At 38.6% G+C, this 17,397-nt stretch overlaps 2 protein-coding genes and 1 long non-coding RNA gene across 4 annotated transcripts in view; 1 reads left to right on the forward strand and 2 right to left on the reverse strand.

Moving 5' to 3' along the window:
• Nucleotides 1–4,414, reverse strand: LOC115729541. 2 transcript variants are annotated; one of them, XM_048286118.1, is made up of 3 exons: nucleotides 4,198–4,414; nucleotides 2,343–4,082; nucleotides 1–329 (listed from the first exon to the last, which is right to left on the reverse strand). In XM_048286118.1, the coding sequence occupies exon 2, from the start codon at nucleotides 3,659–3,661 to the stop codon at nucleotides 2,408–2,410; it is 1,254 nt and encodes a 417-aa protein (XP_048142075.1). In that variant the 5' UTR covers nucleotides 3,662–4,082; nucleotides 4,198–4,414; the 3' UTR covers nucleotides 1–329; nucleotides 2,343–2,407. The 2 variants fall into 2 exon arrangements, with proteins under 2 accessions (XP_048142075.1, XP_030516014.1); XM_030660154.2 differs by having other exon boundaries at nucleotides 2,343–4,414.
• Nucleotides 4,218–17,397, forward strand: part of LOC125312580 — a 23,924-nt gene continuing 10,744 nt past the window's right edge. The window contains exons 1-2 of the long non-coding RNA XR_007196618.1: nucleotides 4,218–4,344; nucleotides 16,489–16,495. This is a non-coding gene — a long non-coding RNA (uncharacterized LOC125312580). The remainder of the gene's footprint in view (nucleotides 4,345–16,488; nucleotides 16,496–17,397) is intronic.
• Nucleotides 16,845–17,397, reverse strand: part of LOC115729565 (peroxidase A2-like) — a 1,634-nt gene continuing 1,081 nt past the window's right edge. The window contains exon 4 of the mRNA XM_030660187.2: nucleotides 16,845–17,299. Within this exon, the coding sequence (XP_030516047.2) occupies nucleotides 16,881–17,299 (419 nt within the window). The 3' untranslated portion in view covers nucleotides 16,845–16,880. The remainder of the gene's footprint in view (nucleotides 17,300–17,397) is intronic.

Below are 17,397 nucleotides of genomic sequence, written 5' to 3' on the forward strand. Positions count from 1 at the left end.
ACAACTTGGTATTCCATGTGGATTCAAACAAACAAAGCATATACAATAGTAACCACAGAGGAGAAGGAAACCTGATCTGAACATTCATTATTTGCATAACTTAGCAGATAATATATCTAATGATAGGATGTCAACTGATCCTTATTGGCACACCAGTAGCTTTCTAGCAAGAGAGTACATGACAAAAACAACATTTTATGATACGGATTGGCAAAAGAACAGCAATTACATATTTATCCTCGGACATAATAACAGAGACTGGACTTTCATGAGGATCTACAGGATCTCGGAACCCACATTCCATCAAAATTTGTGACTCGCCAACATTCCTGAAAAAAGAAGAATAATAAGTTAGAAATGTTAGCTACCCTAAGCAGCAAAATGAGTCAGAAGGCATGATAGTGCCTAAGCAGGAATGAGAAATTATATGCCTTCTTTGGAAAGAAGCAAGGGCAGGCTTCTATCAGTAGCATGGATATCATTCAATTGCAATTAAATCAAAATGGTAGGAACTTGCGTGCTTCCAAGACCTATTCTACGCTCTTATGACAAATTGCATACATGAAACTATAAAATTGGCAATAGGGAACATTTAAGAAAGAACATCGCTACTGTCCCAGCGAGAAATCTGAATGAGGCACATCTTAAAGCAACCCCATACGTACTACAATTAGAACACTTAAATCACATCAGGTGCATGGATAACTGTTATTATTTACTCGATCAACTTCTCCCAATAGACCACAACTAACCTAATCACTTACACTTCGGACATGGGTAGGTCACAACTTTTGGAACCTAAGTGACTGGCCCTAATAAACATGGACAGATATCAGAAGCATTCCATAACCAGCTGGACACTGCAAGCAACTTGGAGGTTTATCTGCAAGCACAACCTCCTGATAGCTATGATCAATGATGTAAATAAGTCAAGCTACTCATATTTGACTCAAAATGTGTTTTCATTTGACTCAATTTTGTCAAACTTGTGTGACTATTACAATCAAGCTCAAACTCAAGACTTACAATAATTAGTTGGATCCCTGACAAGCCTAAGCGAGCAAACGGCAGATATAATTCATAATGCATTTGCACTGTTCTTCATTTGAGTAAATCAGTTGTCAATGGTGTTTTAAAATTCCTCTTTGTTGCAGATCATGATATCACATCAATTTCTTCCTTGTTACTTAGATGGGCATCCTCAATCCAGCAGTCACAGATGGTAATCCTTCAAGCCATGCCAATGGTTGTCTTCCCAGCACACCAGCACTACTCTTCTGCTTCTCCCCCCCCCAACCCCCCACATCTCTTCCGCTTTGATTAGATGCAAGACTATCCAGAAGGTTGGGTCAATCATCTTCCACTATGAGCGAGGGCTTCTAGGTTGAAACTGACATAAGCACAAACAAATTGGTGTTTCATTTTATTTTATTTTTAATTTATAGTTTCTGTTTCACTGATATTGAGCTTCAACATGTTATACAAGGGTGGTGTAGTACTATCCGTGCTCAAAATTCAACTTGATCCAAGCTTCACCTTCAACTAAGTCAAGTTGAAGCTCATAAATGTGTTCAGCCCAGCAAAAATAACATGTATTGCCCACAGAGCAAGATGATCCATGCCCAAACAGAACTCAAGAAAGAAAAGAGCTCAACCATGAAAAGTTCTGCACCAAGCAGCAGCATCAGAGAAGTCAAATCAACTTTTCTAGACCTCTTATTTCACATGCTGGTGGCCGAGAGATAATATCATTTGCATGTTTTAGATATTTGGGTTGCAGCATCACAGACAACTTTCAAAAATCAATCTAAGGTCTTGGCCTGCATTTTGCAAGATAAAGGCTGAATCATTCCTTATTGTAGATGTCCTAAGAAACCAAAATTTTCAGGTTTCTCTGTTTTTCACTCAACTAGGCTATAACATTTATCTAGACTCAGTCATTTTGCAATATTTCAACTTCTCAGTCATCTATGTTGACTGCATATTTTGTGATCTTTCAAAATCTTGCCAGCCAATTGGCCATCACCTCACTTCCACTGCAGTTACAAGCCAAAAAGCTAGACAAGCTACTGATAATCTGCTTAGCCAATGGCATCCATAAAAATTACCATGCTTGCTCATCCATCATTTAAACTGAAAGAATCAATTCTTATAAAAACTGCTAATTCGTACCAAAAAATCAGCCCAACATTTTAGGAAGAAAGGGAGATAAGAGGAAAGGTTTATTATGCTGCTGCTCCATCAAGAAACTAAAAAGTGATGTGTCGGGTCAGAACAGACTTATTCTAAAAAAGGTTACATACTAAAAGAAACATCTTTAAGTACCGACAAATAGCACTTACCTGGTTCTGGTGTACAGACAAAGTCAAACTTTTGAGGAAACTGTTGCAACAAGGTAAGTTCATCTTCAGTTTAGTCGTCTTCTTCTGGGTGCACGAGAATCCCCACTGTCCAAATCTGAAAGTCGAGCAACATCATTTCTCCTTCTGGAAGTTGAAGTTGAAAGAGAGACCATGGAATCAATCTCTACAGCAGTGTCCACCTGACTTTCTGAGTTTATAACAGCAGCAATGCTTGAAAAAGAATCTCTATCATCAACTGGAGGAGGCTGCTCCTGGCTTCTTCCTAAAGTACCATTGCGGAAATATTCCACTAAGGTTGGAGCAGGACCAAGTGCAGTCGGAAGAGAAGAAATTTCTGCATTTCTATGAGATTGTGATCTTCTAAGTAAAAGCGAGTGAAACCGGCGGCTTTCACCACTCTCAATGCTTGTGGTCTCATTTTGTGTTAAGTCAACTATTTCATCAGGAGGAACAACCGTGTTCTGTTCTCTGCGCATCCTCTGAGAAGTTAAAAACCTATCTATCAAGGAAGCAGTTCTCCCACCTGTTTCACGAGTACCATCAGAGTCTCGCAGATGAAACAAATCTCTAGTCAAATCATATCTACTTCCAAGGCGTCGGATCATCTCTTCCATTGGGAAGTTGAGAACATTTCTATGAATGGTCTGCCTCAAACTCTCAACACGATGTGCGTGGGGCCTAACAGGAATTTTAAGACTTGGATCTTCCTCAGGCTCATGAATGTTGTTCCCACGGCCATATATTGGTGTCACGTTCTTAACTGTGACTTCTCCCTTGCAAACTGGGCATTCCTTGATATCTGCATGAAGTTGTAACCATCGAAAAAGGCATGGCCAGCAGAACAAGTGGCCACAACAAGTAACAACAGGGTCTCTTGCCAACTCCAAGCATATGTTGCAATCGAAGAAACTCCCGTCAGTCCCATTATTCTTTGCAACATTGTCCTTATCTGTCGCTCCATCTGCTAAAAAGTTGGTATTATTTTCACAAACTTTGGGGACATCACTCGCTCTCTCCTCGGCAGCAACACTACCCTCGCCTGCTTGCAGTGAAGTCCCATCAACAGAATTATCTATCAATTCACTCAACTCCATTGAAATGTTCTGAGACTCAGGTGCCTGTCGCCATCTCCACCGTGGCCAAGCCCTTATGCGAGCAGCTTCCCTGTGCCCGCGAATTGGTTCTTCAATCCAATCATCCAAATTCACAGCTTCACCAGGGATGGATCCTGAGCCTCGCTCAGGAATAGGACCCAAATTCAAATCAAGGTTCATCAAACCAGATGTCTCTTCCGCCATCACAACCCTTTACTTTAGGAATCGAGTAACTACTGATCAAGAACTCTCTCTCTATACAAAGCACGTCAAAATCCAGCTAAAAATGCAAAGCGCCGAATTATTCTAGGGTACAGTTATTCAGACAGCAAGAATTTAAATTGACCAAAATCAAATCAACCCCAAAACCCAGATTTGATGGCTCTTTCCCCATCTCAAACTCAGCAAACCCAGATGGAAAAATCGCACCTTTATTACCTATACAGAATAACCCATCTCAGAGAACAGCTTTTCTCCGTCCCAATTCGAGAACCTAGATCAAAGTTCCCAATCCCATAAATGTCGAACCGCGCAAATAGGAATGGACGACCATCACCAAAAGGGTTATTTGAAGCCACAGCGATTCCGAGTTCGAAGATAAACCAATTTCGACAATAATCGGTGTCTAAGAAGAGGAAAGCCGAAAAGGACCACAAAAAAAAAAAAAATTAACAATCAGGAGCTGAAAAACCTGGTTTGAGAGAGAAGATTTAGATGGCCAGTTCTACGAACTTTCGAACCTCGGAGCTCTTATCCTTGGAACGACGATGAGATTGGAGCAGAGTTAGCTCGAGTTGACTCGAGCTCGGATCCTATGGAATTAGATAAAAGGGAGAGGGTTTACAGAAGAGGCGAGAGCGTGAGAAATGAATTGCACAAGTTTCATTGTGAGAGAGCTCCTGCATCAGCAGTACCCACTCCAAATTCTACGCGGGGCGCTCGCTAAACGGATCACAACTCTCGACACCATATGTAAACATGACCTACTAATTTACTAGAAAAAAAAAAAGGAGATTCCAAGGCCTAATTTCCTAAAAGCTATGTCAATTCCGGTGACAATTCCTAATGATGAAGTGAACCTTATTTTAAATAAAAGTATGAAGTATTTTTTTCTTATTTCAAAGAAGAGCCTAAACCAAGAGTATTTTCGTCATTACATATTTTGAATATTTTTCATTTTTCCTTTTTTTTTTTTGCTTTAGTTGGCCACTTGCGCCCTCGCCAAATCGGGCGAGGGCTCACCTTGCCTAGGCAGTCGTTGAGGAGGCCGCCCTTGACGGTCGCTGGCCTCGCCCGGGTGAGGCAAGCCCCCGCCAAATCAAGTGAGGGTTGGCCTTGTCCGAGCGGCCATGTGCCTCATTTGGGCGTGGCGACCCTCCTTGAGTTGGTACAAGACAGTAATGAGTAGTTCGCTTTAGGACTCCATCTCCCCCCAATTTGGTGGGGGCTGGCCATGCCCGCGGTCGGCGAGGAAGCCCTCCAATTACAATTCCCTTCAAAAGAAAAAAGAAAATAAAAAATATTTAGAATATGTAATGACGAAAATACTCTTAGTTTAGGTTCTTCGTTGAAATAAATAGAGTATTTCAGGCCCTCGTTTAAAATTTCTCCTTAATTCTATTCTATTATTTTTTTTAAGAAAAAAACTTCAAACATTTAAGTCCATATCAAATTTGCCCTAAAATTTTTTTGTTTTAGAAAAAATCTTCAACTTTAAGTTCGGTTGGAAATCTACCCGAACATAGTTCGATCCCAAATCTATCCAAACTTTTTTTTTTTTTGTGTAAAGAAATCACAGAATTTTTTTCCCTAATCTGCCCTTAGTCCTCCATAAAATTTCACCACTAATCAGCCGTAATTTCTCAAATTTTCATATTAAAGAATGGTCTCATTGTGAAGATAATTTTTCATGTTACCTTACTAACATGAATTTGTTACCAACGTGGAAATACCATGTCACATAACTAATGACAATTTTTGGACGGAGGTTTAATGGGGGAAGACTTGAGACTAAATTAAAGTTGGTGACTTTTTTAGACAAAAAAAAAAGTTTGAGAATAATTTCCAACTAAAGTTAAAGTTTGTAATTTTTTTAGACAAAAAAAAAGTTTGGAGTAGATTTTGGACTAAATATAAAGTTTAGGTATTTCTCTTAGGATTTTTTTTTTGACAAAAAAAGTTAGAGGCAGAAATGAGATTGAAGCTAAAGTTTGAGATTTTTTAAGATAAAAAAAAAAGTTTGGGTTGAATTGAAATTAGACCTAAAGTTCAAGTTTTTCTTTAAACAAAAAAGTTTGAGATAAAATTAAAATTAGACTCAAAATTTGAGTTTTTTTAGAGAATTAAACTGGGATTCCAGCGTGTTAAAATTTGAGATCCCCCTACATATATATATTGACATACTCTTGCGAGTGTCTAATTCATCAATTTTATATCCATGACAATCAAAAGTACTTCTTCTAGTAAAAAATCTAAAAACAAATGCATGTCCTTATTGTTCTTATCTGAAAATATGCCTCATAGTGTTTTATGTATGAATGACTTGGGATTTATGACTGATTTTATAGTATCTCTATAAAAAATGTTACGACACGGTGAATTTGGAATATAGGGCACCTGACAACTAGCCATTCATCGTTTAGCTTGCGTCCTCATGCCACGCGGCAATCTACCAACCATTGATTTCACTAGACATATACCGCCACGTGGAAAGTTCTCATTCGTCAACCGACGTCTCTGTCGCTATTACCAGCTACTTAGTACTTACCCACGATTTTTTGGTCCAATGCCATGGGGAGTAGAGAACATCAAAGTCACGACCAACAAACATGTTCAAAGATCTACCAAATTCAAGCATGGTAATGACTTTATTTCACTCAAATTCAACATGAAATCCGCCGTGGCATCTCCGCATATCAACACACATTCGTGCATAAACGAAAGAGCGTCTAATCAAGCTCAACAACCTCCGTTCCAACCCACGTCATACATGGATGAGCAATTTCATGAAAAACATGATCTTTCTTGAAAAATCGAGATAACTCATTCTTTGTTTAGATTCGTTTCAATGATCTTTGAGGTTGTTCTGTTGATTGAGAATAACCTAAAAGGATTAAATATCATGAAAAACTCTAAATTGGTATAATTATGACAAATTTACCATAAACTATTTTTTTAACCATGAAAAACCCCAAACTGGTATATTTATGATAAATTTACCTCAAATTATTTTTTTAACCACTAAAAACTCTAAATTGATACATATGTGATAAATTTACCATAAACAAAGTTTTTTTACCATGAAAAACTCTAAATTGATATACCCGTGATAAATTTACTCTCCATTAAATTGAGTTAATGTCATGAAAAATCTCAAATTGATATACTAGTGACAAACAAAGTGTAAGACCCTCAAACTAGTACACCCACGAGATACCATGTGTCATCTAACTCAACAATTTGACGATTAAATTTAACGGAAACTAACGGAAGGTAAATTTGGCATATGTATACTAGTTTGAGATAAATTTGTCACAAGTGTACCGGTTTGAGATTTTTATTGTTATTTTATATTCTATTTTTTAAAAAATTGAATTTTTTATTTTTTTATTTTTTTGCTTTTCTCTCTCTCTCTCTCTCTCTCTCTCTCTCTCTCTCTCTCTCTTTCTATTCATGTTTTTTGCCGGTCACCGGCCATCACTAAGCCGAAGAAGAAGGGAATAGAAAAAAAAATCAAAAGAAAAAAATAAAAAAAAAAAATCTCAAACTAATACACCCGTGATAATTTACCCTCCATTAAATTGAGTTAATGCCACAAAAAATTTCAAATTGATATATCCGTGACAAACAGAACGTAAGAACCTCAAAACGGTACACCCGTGAACTTTATCACAAATATACCAGTTTGAGAATTTTATGGTCAAAAAAGTAGTCTAGGGTAAATTTATCATACGTATACCAATTTAGGATTTTTCGTGATATTAACTCTAACCTAAAATGATATCTTATGCATTCGGTCTCAAGCTTGAGAAGCTTCGGGCTTGTTCGATTCACAAAAAATTCACCGTCCCGCCATGAGTCCCTTTGACATTTTTGGACGATCTTTTTTTTATATATATAAATTTTCAAGAGGATTCGAGAAAAGACTTGTCTTTCAGTGAAAAAAGGACACTGATAATCGCCAAAACTGATGGGTCTCACGTTACATCAAATGAGCTAGAAGAAGAAGGAAAAAAATGACATTTCGACACCATCCCAGCACCCAAACAAAGAAAAGAGGCTTTGAACCAACCCAACACTCAAAACACTTCTCACCCAATATTCTAGTCTAGTAGAACAGTCTGCTCCTTTGTCCTTACTATTAAAAGGAGTGAAAGAAAAAAAAGCACGTAATTTTGTCGCCAAGCAAAATAAGGTATTCGTGTAGAACTTTTTGACAGTTAGTCCAATACAAATAATGCCAAGTAAATCAATTTCTAGGACAAAGAAGAATCTTGAGTTAGAGAAAGAAGCAACTGATTCCAAAGACAACAAGAATTGAATATCATAAGATGAATACCAATGGCAGAGTCACTTCGCTTATCGGTGCTTGTTACTTGTTAGGAAGAAAGAAACTTCCACATTTGCGTGGTATATGAAGCCAAATAAAAGATAATCCGGGAAAAGTGCCCTTCTACGGAACACTACACCACAAACTCTAAATTACAAAACCGGTGCTACAAAAAAAATTGCCAAAAAAAATCCAAAATCTAAGCTCCATTTATTTCGTGAAAAATATGGCGTTTATGAAAAATATTTTTTTAAAAACCGTTTCTCAGGAAGATAACAATATCAGCTGGCATTTGGCTAAAACCTAAAAACAAATTGGAAAACATTTTTTGCCATTTGGTATGAAAAATTGATTTGATTTTCCTCCGTGCACTCGTTTAAATAATTTTTTATTCATGTTTTACGCCGGTCACAGGCCATCACCGGGCTGAAGAAGAAGGGAATAGAAAAAAAAGCAAAAAAGAAAAAAAATTTAAAAAAGAAAATGAGAAAATTTTAAAAAATGGAAACATAGATTTTCGGATTTTGAAAAAACAAATAAAAAATGAAAATAAAGTGAAAAATAATTAAAAAGAAAGAAAATATGAAACAAAGGAGGAAGGATAGATGGGGCAAATATTTTCTTCACTTTTGAAAGAGTTTTATCCATGAGTGAAAAATAATTTCTTTGACTTGCTTATTTTTTGAGAATCAAACGCCGGAAATTTAAAAAAAACATTTAGTGAAAGTTGCTTTTCGCGAAACAAATTGAGCCTTATTGCACTTTTGCTAATTTAATGTAAGTTTGCCAACTAAGTCATAAACTTTTCACTTTTTGCCAATTAAGTCTTACTAGTTGGAAATCGCTAATGTGGATGCCAACTGTCCTACGTGGCATGGTCGGTGCCAACTTAGATAAATTTAATAATTTTTAATATATATTTTTATTTTTATTTTTTTTTTTTGGGTTTCTTCTTCAAGCGACTAGGCGAGGGTCGTCGGACCCTCATCGGCAGGTGGGCAAGAGTCACCTGGCCCTTGCCGAGTGCGAGCGAGGGCTGGGATTCCTCGTTGACCGCTAGCAAGTAAAGTCGTGACGATTTGAGCACTAGCAATAGGTTTATGACTTTTTTGACAATTGCCCTCATGTAATACCACACTATAATAGCAAACGCAATTTATTTGAAACTTGATCCAAATTAGTAGGAAGACCAAAAACTCTTCTTTCAATGTGAATGCAATGCAATCTCGAATGGGCAAAATAAAACTCTTTAACTACTCTTTCTCTCCCGTGTGCTTTCATCGCTCTTGCGTCATTTTTCATAAATGCAAGGGCCCACTTTGAGACTAGTGAGAAGCTAATCTTAGAAATAGACACGCTCCAACACTATGGGCCTAAATTACAACTCATGGATCTTTCTCATTTCACAGACAAACACTTAGCCCAAGAGTGTTGGACTACCTAACCATGCCTTTTTTAGGCATAATTACGGAAGACGGAAAGGGGACGAGATCTTATGAGTTATGACTACGTTTTCCTCAAAAATAGACGAAATGGGTTTATACGTATCAAATACATTCCGGTGGGAATATGATTGTCATTTCAATTTTCGCCGATAAATCCAAACCGGTGCATTCGACCCTCCTAAATAGATTAAGACTAGAAAAGGAGAAAACATAAAGGTTCTTTATTTTAGAGAGCGTATTTTAAGGTCTCTCTAACAAAAGTACGGTTTTCATATGACATGTTACATTAAGTTGTTTACTTATGGTGAGATCCATAAGGGCGAAAATAAAAGTCCGAGAGCCGTAACATTTAGCCCGACCCAAAAATTCTTAGCCCAAATAGATCAACCGGGTTTTCGAGCTTTATTATATTTTTATTCCGGAATGTACAGGTTCTCTGCCATGGCTTGGCCTGCTTGAATTTTTATTTTTTCATGCAAATTTATATATTCATAGTATTCCGTTGATAAATTTTATCTTAAATGTTGCTTAAATGGGAAAAAGTGGTTAGTAGAAAAAAAAAATCTCTAATACTATTGAAGTAATAAGAATGACTTGGAAATTTGAAACAAATTAAAAACTTTACAAGGGAGCACACTATTTGCAACTTTTTAAGTTCATTATGTCTCGGGCATGGCCAAAGAACCCGGAAGCCCAAAATTAGAAATGGGCGGAGTTAGTAGTTTATTGGGTTCACACCACGAAAAATTTCAAAGTGGTACATATATAATAAATTTACCCAAAACTATTTTTTGGACCATAAAAAAAACTCTAAACCGGTACACATGCGATAAACTTATCCCAAATTAATTTTTTGATGACCAAACACCTCAAATTGATATACTTGTGATAAATTTATCTATCGTTATTTTTCATTAAATTGAGTTAATACCACGAAACATTTAAAATTGATGCACCTATGACAAACAAAGGGTAAAAATCCCAAACCGATACATCCGTCAACCGCCACGTGTCATCCAACTCACGGGTGTTCTAGTTTAGGGTTATTGATGATAAAAAAAATTTATTTTGTGGTAAATTTATCATGAATGTACCATTTTAGGCTTTTTGGTAGTCAAAAAAATAGTTTGACGTAAATTCATCATATGTATTAGTTTGAGGATTTCGTTATATTATCCCTAATTCATTTCGAGTTCAATTGCTTTTCTTTTGGGGCCTGGAAATTTTTTGCCTGAAAATATGGGCCGGGCAAAAACTAGTATAGAAGCTCGATCTGGCCCGCTCATGTAGACCCCTAGAAATTTGGAATCAATTATCGTTATGCTCATTGAAACACATCATTATCCATATGTGTCCACCACCAGCTGCAAATTCTTTTAAGGAAGTTTCTATTCTATCATATGTAAATCTTCAATTTCTATTGGTGAGAACGAAATTCTACTCGATACAAAAATCTTACGCTCAGTTTAGATGGAGGGATTAGGAAGGAAAAAATGAATTTAATTAGTTATGAGAGACATGAAGAGGAATGATTTAAAGGAACTGAGGTATAAGATTGTCTGAATACTAGCTAGGGAAAAAAATGAAAATATGTATAATGACATATGCATAAAGGGGCATAGTGTACGCAACAAGGGGTACGTCGCCGACAAGTTGGTTATAGACACTATGCGAAGCACGGGTGATGCAGCCCGGATCGAAGACAAGCTCACTCGGCCGAGAAGATCAGCCCGCATTCAAGCTCGACAAGTCCTACCGATATCGAAAGAACACAAATCGGAAACCACATCCGTGAGTCCACCCCGTAATAAAGGCTTTGTCATTTCCTACGCATTGGAAGCTTGAGGCTTTGTCATTTCCTACGCATTGGAAGCTTGAGGACACCTTGGGATAGTTACGAAGACGTTGGGAAATATCTCTTTCTTTATGGCTTCTAGTTTCTAAGAACTTTAATGTTTTATGGTTTCTATGTTCTTAATGTTCTCCGGTTTCTAGATTTGTTTTTTTGGTTTCTTTGGCTATAAAATGCCATCTAATTGCTGTATACAATCTTGATTAATGAAAATTTGCTTTATGCAATTATCTGAACCTTGAAGAGTTCATACCCCGAAAACCTAGAAGAGTTTTACTCCGTTTAAGAGTCGGAGGCTTTCAAAAATCTGCATCCTTGAAGAGTTGGTCATCGATCTAGAAGAATCGTTGTCCTATCAACTTCCTTGGAGGCCTAGAAGGAACCATCGAAGATCATAATTATGTGTGTAAGTTCCTCTCCGATCCTTTTTGTTGAATAGCCTATCCTAGGCTGCACCATTTTGGTTGAGCTTTGGAGGAGAGAACAATGCCCCCAAGACAAGCCGGGCGTCGTGGCGGCCGAACCATCCCATTGGAACGTCGCGACAATTTACAGAACACATGCAACAACAAATTGATGAGTTGGATAGTTCAACGTCCCAGGGGGAATCCTCCACGTTCGGGGCGAAGATTCCTATGGTGACTCTTGTCTTGGAGTGTTCAATCTTTTTCGAAGGAATGCTCGCGTTCGCGAACCGGAGTGGGAAAAGGAAGTAAAAAGATGTCCGATTTTGGTAATGATTCTCGATGAAATTGTTGTTGGGTGACACTTGTGAATGAAGTTTTGAGCATCGAGTGTTGGAGGATCGTCGAGTCGGGATCATCGCTATGCGATTTCGAGGCAAGGCCATCGCTTGGTGGAGGCGTGAAAGCAAACCCGCCAAAAGGATCACTTCATGGAGAAAAATGGAGGACAAGATCCGAAATATTTTCTACCTAAAGGATACAAAGGGAGCTCTACCAACGGTACCAAAATCTAAGACAGAACGGTGGACTTTAACGAATTCAACGATTGGTGATTTGCAACAACGTCCGGGGGCGGAGGGGTGTGAACAAGTACTTGAATGGTCTTCAACTTCACATCCAAGATGCCTTGGAACTCCTCGACATTTGGGACTTAGGAGATGCCATCAACGGGCACTCAAAGTGGAGCGTTCTCTACCATGTTGCCGCTAGTAGGCACAACCAAAGTTGCTGAGGCTACAACGCAAACCACTAGCAAGTCTTCCACTCACCTAACATTCAACAACTGTATACGTTGCTATTCTTGTGGGGAGTTGGGTCATCGTGCTAGCAATTCGGGTTAACAAGAATCGTAGCCGGTCTTGGTGGTATGATTATGGATGTGGAGGATCCGCTCGAAGAATTGAACGATGATGAAGAAGGCTGCGGTTGCGAACAAATATTGCATGCTGATTCGGCAAACTTCTCTGGGATGGAAAATTTTCCTTTGATGATATTGGTTAATTTTTATTTGCACAATAAAGGGAATGTTTTTTGCTCCCTTTTTTTGAGATTAATTTGAAGTACGAACAAGCTGAAGTTGGAATTAAAGACCCCCCTTAAAATGTCGTGGTTGACGAAAGGCACCGAGGTAACCGTTTCCAAACGCTTTTGTCCATTAGTTCTATTTATTATGACAAAATATGGTGCGATGTTCTAATGGATGCTAGTCATGTTATTCTTGGGCGACTGGCAATTTGATAGGAGAACTACTCATGACGGTTATCGTAACAGTACTCTTTTGAGTTTGGAGGGAAGAAAATTACATTAGCACCTAGTAAGGAGCCTCTAAAAATCCCGTAGTTGAAATTCTTTCATTTTACGATGAAGGATGTGAAAGGTGCTTTGAAAGGGGTTAGTATTGTGTATTTTTTTAACAGGTGTGGAGAATAGTTGTTTCTTCCAAGCCCAACAAGTTCGCTTTTGGAAGAGTTCGGGTTTTTGCGTTCCCTATTTAGTCATTACGAATGAGTGCGAACATGAGGAATTGCATCGAAGTTATAGAACTCTGAATAAGGGTTTTATACGAAAGCCTCTCCATGTTGCTCTCTTGGTACCTAAGAAAATGGTACTTGGAGGATGTGTGGTGGGGGGGGGGGAGCAACAAAAACAACATTTGATCTCTTGGATCAAATTTCTGGTGCGATTATCTTCTCAAAGCTGGATTTGAAAAGTGGATATCATCAAATCGGAATCAAGCTGGAGATGAATGGAAGACAATTCAAGACGAAAGATGGGCTGTATGAATGGCTAGTCATGCCATTTGGATTGTCGAATGCACCATCGACATTCATGAGGTTCATGACCCAGGTTTTGAAGCCCTTTTGGGAAAATTTGTTGTGGTTTATTTTGATGATATTTTGATTTTTAGAAGTCTTTGCAGCATCTTCGAAAAGTATTACGTGTGTTGAGGGGAGCGCTTTATGTAGCCCCCGACAAGTGCTACTTATGTATCGCAAATCCTTTTCTTGGGATTTCATATTTCAAATAAGGGCATCTCGGTGGATGATACCAAGATCAAGTGATTCAAGAGGGGGACTCAACAAATGTGCATGAATAAGCTTTCATGGTCTTGCTTCTTTCTATCGGCGGTTTATTGCGCATTTGCCCATTGGGCTCCACTCCTTCGTGCATGAAGAAAGGAGTTTTTGAATGGACAAGTGCGGCTGAAAAGTTTTGAACAGCTCAAGAAAAATTGAGACGGTACTTGCATTACCTAACTTTGATCTTGTTTTTGAAGTGCATTGCGCGCATCGGGTTGTATAGGGGAGTTCTAAGTGTCGACCTTGCTTTCTTTAGGAAATTGAAGGTGCAAAACTCGTTATAGCACCTATGATCAGTTCTACTTAACATTGGAGGCCATATCTCATTATCGTGAGTTTATTTTGTATTTGATCATGAAGCTCTCAAGCATATTTGGGGCAGAAAAGCTTAATTCCGGGGTGCAAAATGGGTGAATACGTCCAGGGTTCACTTTCATCATTAAAGGTGGAGTTAGGTCTAGTAGAAAGAAGAGCTTACTCCATACAATGAGATCTTTTTTTTTGGATTTGATTCTTTCCAAGAGTTATATCATGAAGATCCTTATTTTTCAAAATCATTCCGAGACAAGAAAAGAAACTTGCTGTTTCTTGATGTGATGGTTTTCTTTTCAAAGGAAATCGTTTATGTGGGATTGTTCTCTTGGAAGGGTGTTGATGAAGTTCACCGCGAAGGACATTTTGGGTGACAAGACCGTGAACTTGTTTCCAAATACTTTTGGCCTCATTTGAAACGTGATGTACATCGACATGTGATGAGGTGTGTTGCCAAATTGGGAAAGGACAAGCTACTAATGTGGTCTTTATTTGTTGTCGATTGCAAGCACCATGGGAAGATATCTCTATGGACTTTGTTCTTGGACTACCACGCACACAGGTATGGATTCGATCTTTGTTGTTGTTGATCGATTTTCAAAGATGGCGATTTCTTCCTTGCCGCAAAACTATGGTGCTTCCGTTTTGAATTATTTTTCAAGGAAGTCTATAAGTTGATGGCATTCGAAGACTTGATCGGGACACTAAATTTCTTAGTCACTTTTGGCGGCAACTATGGAAGAATGTCGGTACTAAACTGCATATGTGTTTCATCCCCAAACGGATGGGCGGACTAAAGTCGTCAATCGAACATTGGGAAATCTTTTGAGGACTTTGTCGATGATAATCCGCTCTTGGTTAATTCGTATATTGTGAATCTTATTTCTATTGGTGAAACAAAAACTGCTCTTGATCTTGCACCAATTCCTTTTACTGCAAGGTCGAGTAGTAAAGTCGGGATATTGTTTCTCAAATGAGAACAATTCATGAAGATGTGCGCCAAAGGATGGAGAGCAAAAATCCTACAAAATGAACATCGATAAGGGCGTGAAGTTTTTAAAGAGATTTTGTTTGGGCTTATTAGCTACAACAAGTGATCGAAAGCTTGGTCCCCTCAGTTTAGCGCATCAATCCTAATGCATATCGATTGAAGCTTCCTTCTCACATGAAGATACATGATGTATTCAATGTTGGATTAGATGACATGAATTGGGGAATTCTTTTAAAGAAGGGAGGTGATGGCTTGAAGACAAGCTCACTTGGGGGGGTCAGCCCGCATTCAAGCTCGACAAGTCCTACCGATATCGAAGAACACAAATCGGAAACCACATCCGTGAGTCCACCCCAATAAAGGCTTTGTCATTTCTACGCATTGGAAGCTTGAGGCTTTGTCATTTTACGATTGGAGCTTGAGGACACCTTGGGATGGTTACGAAGACGTTGGGAAATATCTCTTTTTTATGGCTTCTAGTTTCTAAGAACTTTAATGTTTTATGGTTTCTATGTTCTTAATGTTCTCCGTTTCTAGATTTGATTTTAGTATTTTCATTTGCGTTCTTTGGCTATAAAATGCCATCTAATTGCTGTATAGACATCTTGATTAATGAAAATTTGCTTTATGCAATTATCCTGAACCTTGAAGAGTTCATACCAACCCCGAAAACCTAGAAGAGTTTTTTCTTGAAGGTCGGAGGCTTTCAAAATCTGCATCCTTGAAGAGTTGCAATCATCGATCTAGAAGAATCGTTGTCCTATCAACTTCCTTGGAGGCCTAGAAGAGCAACCATCGAAGATCATAATTACTGTCCGCGTGTGTAAGTTCCTCTCCCGATCCTTTTTGTTCGAATAGCCTATCCTTGGCTCAACAAGTCAATAACGTAGGAGTTTCGATGATTCACTCTAAATGCGGGATGCTACTATACCACTCCACCCTGTGGTAGCAACTAAAGTTGATGTGGAGTTTACCTTTTTCACCGCCACCCTCTTAATTGCCAAATCATATATTTTTCTTCTCTAATGGCGAAGAATACTTTCTATTTGCTTTATGTGTAAGGGATCCCGAAGTTTGGACGAGGCCTTAGACGAAACAATTTAAGAACTTACTTAGATCTAATAATGACATATGTATAAGGGTGTAAGGGAGAAAGAAGAATAAATTCGTCAAGTTAATCCCTTCATATTTGGAGAGATTCAGAGAGATTTAAAATGTACATAAAATATTAGTTTTAAAACCCTTTCTTTTCCCTCCTAATCCCTCGTGTCGTGCAAATTTTGTTAATGTCATGAAACTCATGAGTAACATCACGAGGACTTGCCATCCACAGTCAGGCTGGCGGTGTTGGTCTGTACTACGGCCTAGTGATGATCCTCCTGTTCTTTACGTGGTCTGTAATACTGTAAATGATCCCGCTTTAATACCATCTGTAACCATTCTGTCTATTCTTGAGTAAACAAAGTAATAATCTTCGAACTAATCCATACAAAGGAAACCGTGGCTTTTCCTCATTCTCCTCCCTTAGATGGCCTCGACGGATATCATCACACATCACCGTTAAATCACCGGCCTACATTGACCGTCGCCATCGGCTATCTTTCACAAACTATAATATTATGCGATTGATTGTTCCTGAAGAATTGCTTAGAAGATATCATTATTAATGGATGCCTTATATTCACGTACACGCATCAAAAGCACCCAAAAAAAAGGGAAAAAAGAACTTTCAACTCCCATTGACCTTCCTGCAATTCGACCTGATCTCCCCGTTACTTCCGGTGAGAGGAGTAATGTTTCCCATGTTTATCATTGACCGAGCAAAGCTCTGGAAGAAGGCGCTCTGGTTGCCACTGAAGCTGTTGACGATGGAGATTGTCGCGGCGCTGGCTGTCGAGTACAGCTCCTGATCGGACAGAAGAAGCCCTTGGTTGTTCTGGAGGTTGGCGTAGTACTTGTTGTCAAACGTGTTTGGGGTCACTGGGTCGAGGTTGGCGAGGACGGTGCCATCTCCATTCTGTGGGCAAAGTTGCTGGAGACTGTACAAGTACGAAGGGCTTATGGTGGAATCAGGGCCGCCATTTGCGGTGAAGTTGTAAAGCCTAGGGCTGAATGTCTTGCACTGTGCACGTCCAAAGGTATGGGCACCTGTTTTTATTATCACAAACAAGAAAAGTTAGCTGCTAAGTGAGATCAAAGAATCTGCAAACGCTCAATTATGAAGGTGGATGAATAGAGCAATGCTA

Source organism: Rhodamnia argentea, chromosome 10, assembly GCF_020921035.1.
Source record: "Rhodamnia argentea isolate NSW1041297 chromosome 10, ASM2092103v1, whole genome shotgun sequence".
NCBI classification, from domain to species: Eukaryota; Viridiplantae; Streptophyta; class Magnoliopsida; order Myrtales; family Myrtaceae; genus Rhodamnia; species Rhodamnia argentea.

Bases quoted from the DNA above. Each gene is read 5' to 3' on its own strand.
- LOC115729541 (XM_048286118.1), bottom strand. From the start codon at position 3,661: ATGGCGGAAGAGACATCTGGTTTGATGAACCTTGATTTGAATTTGGGT.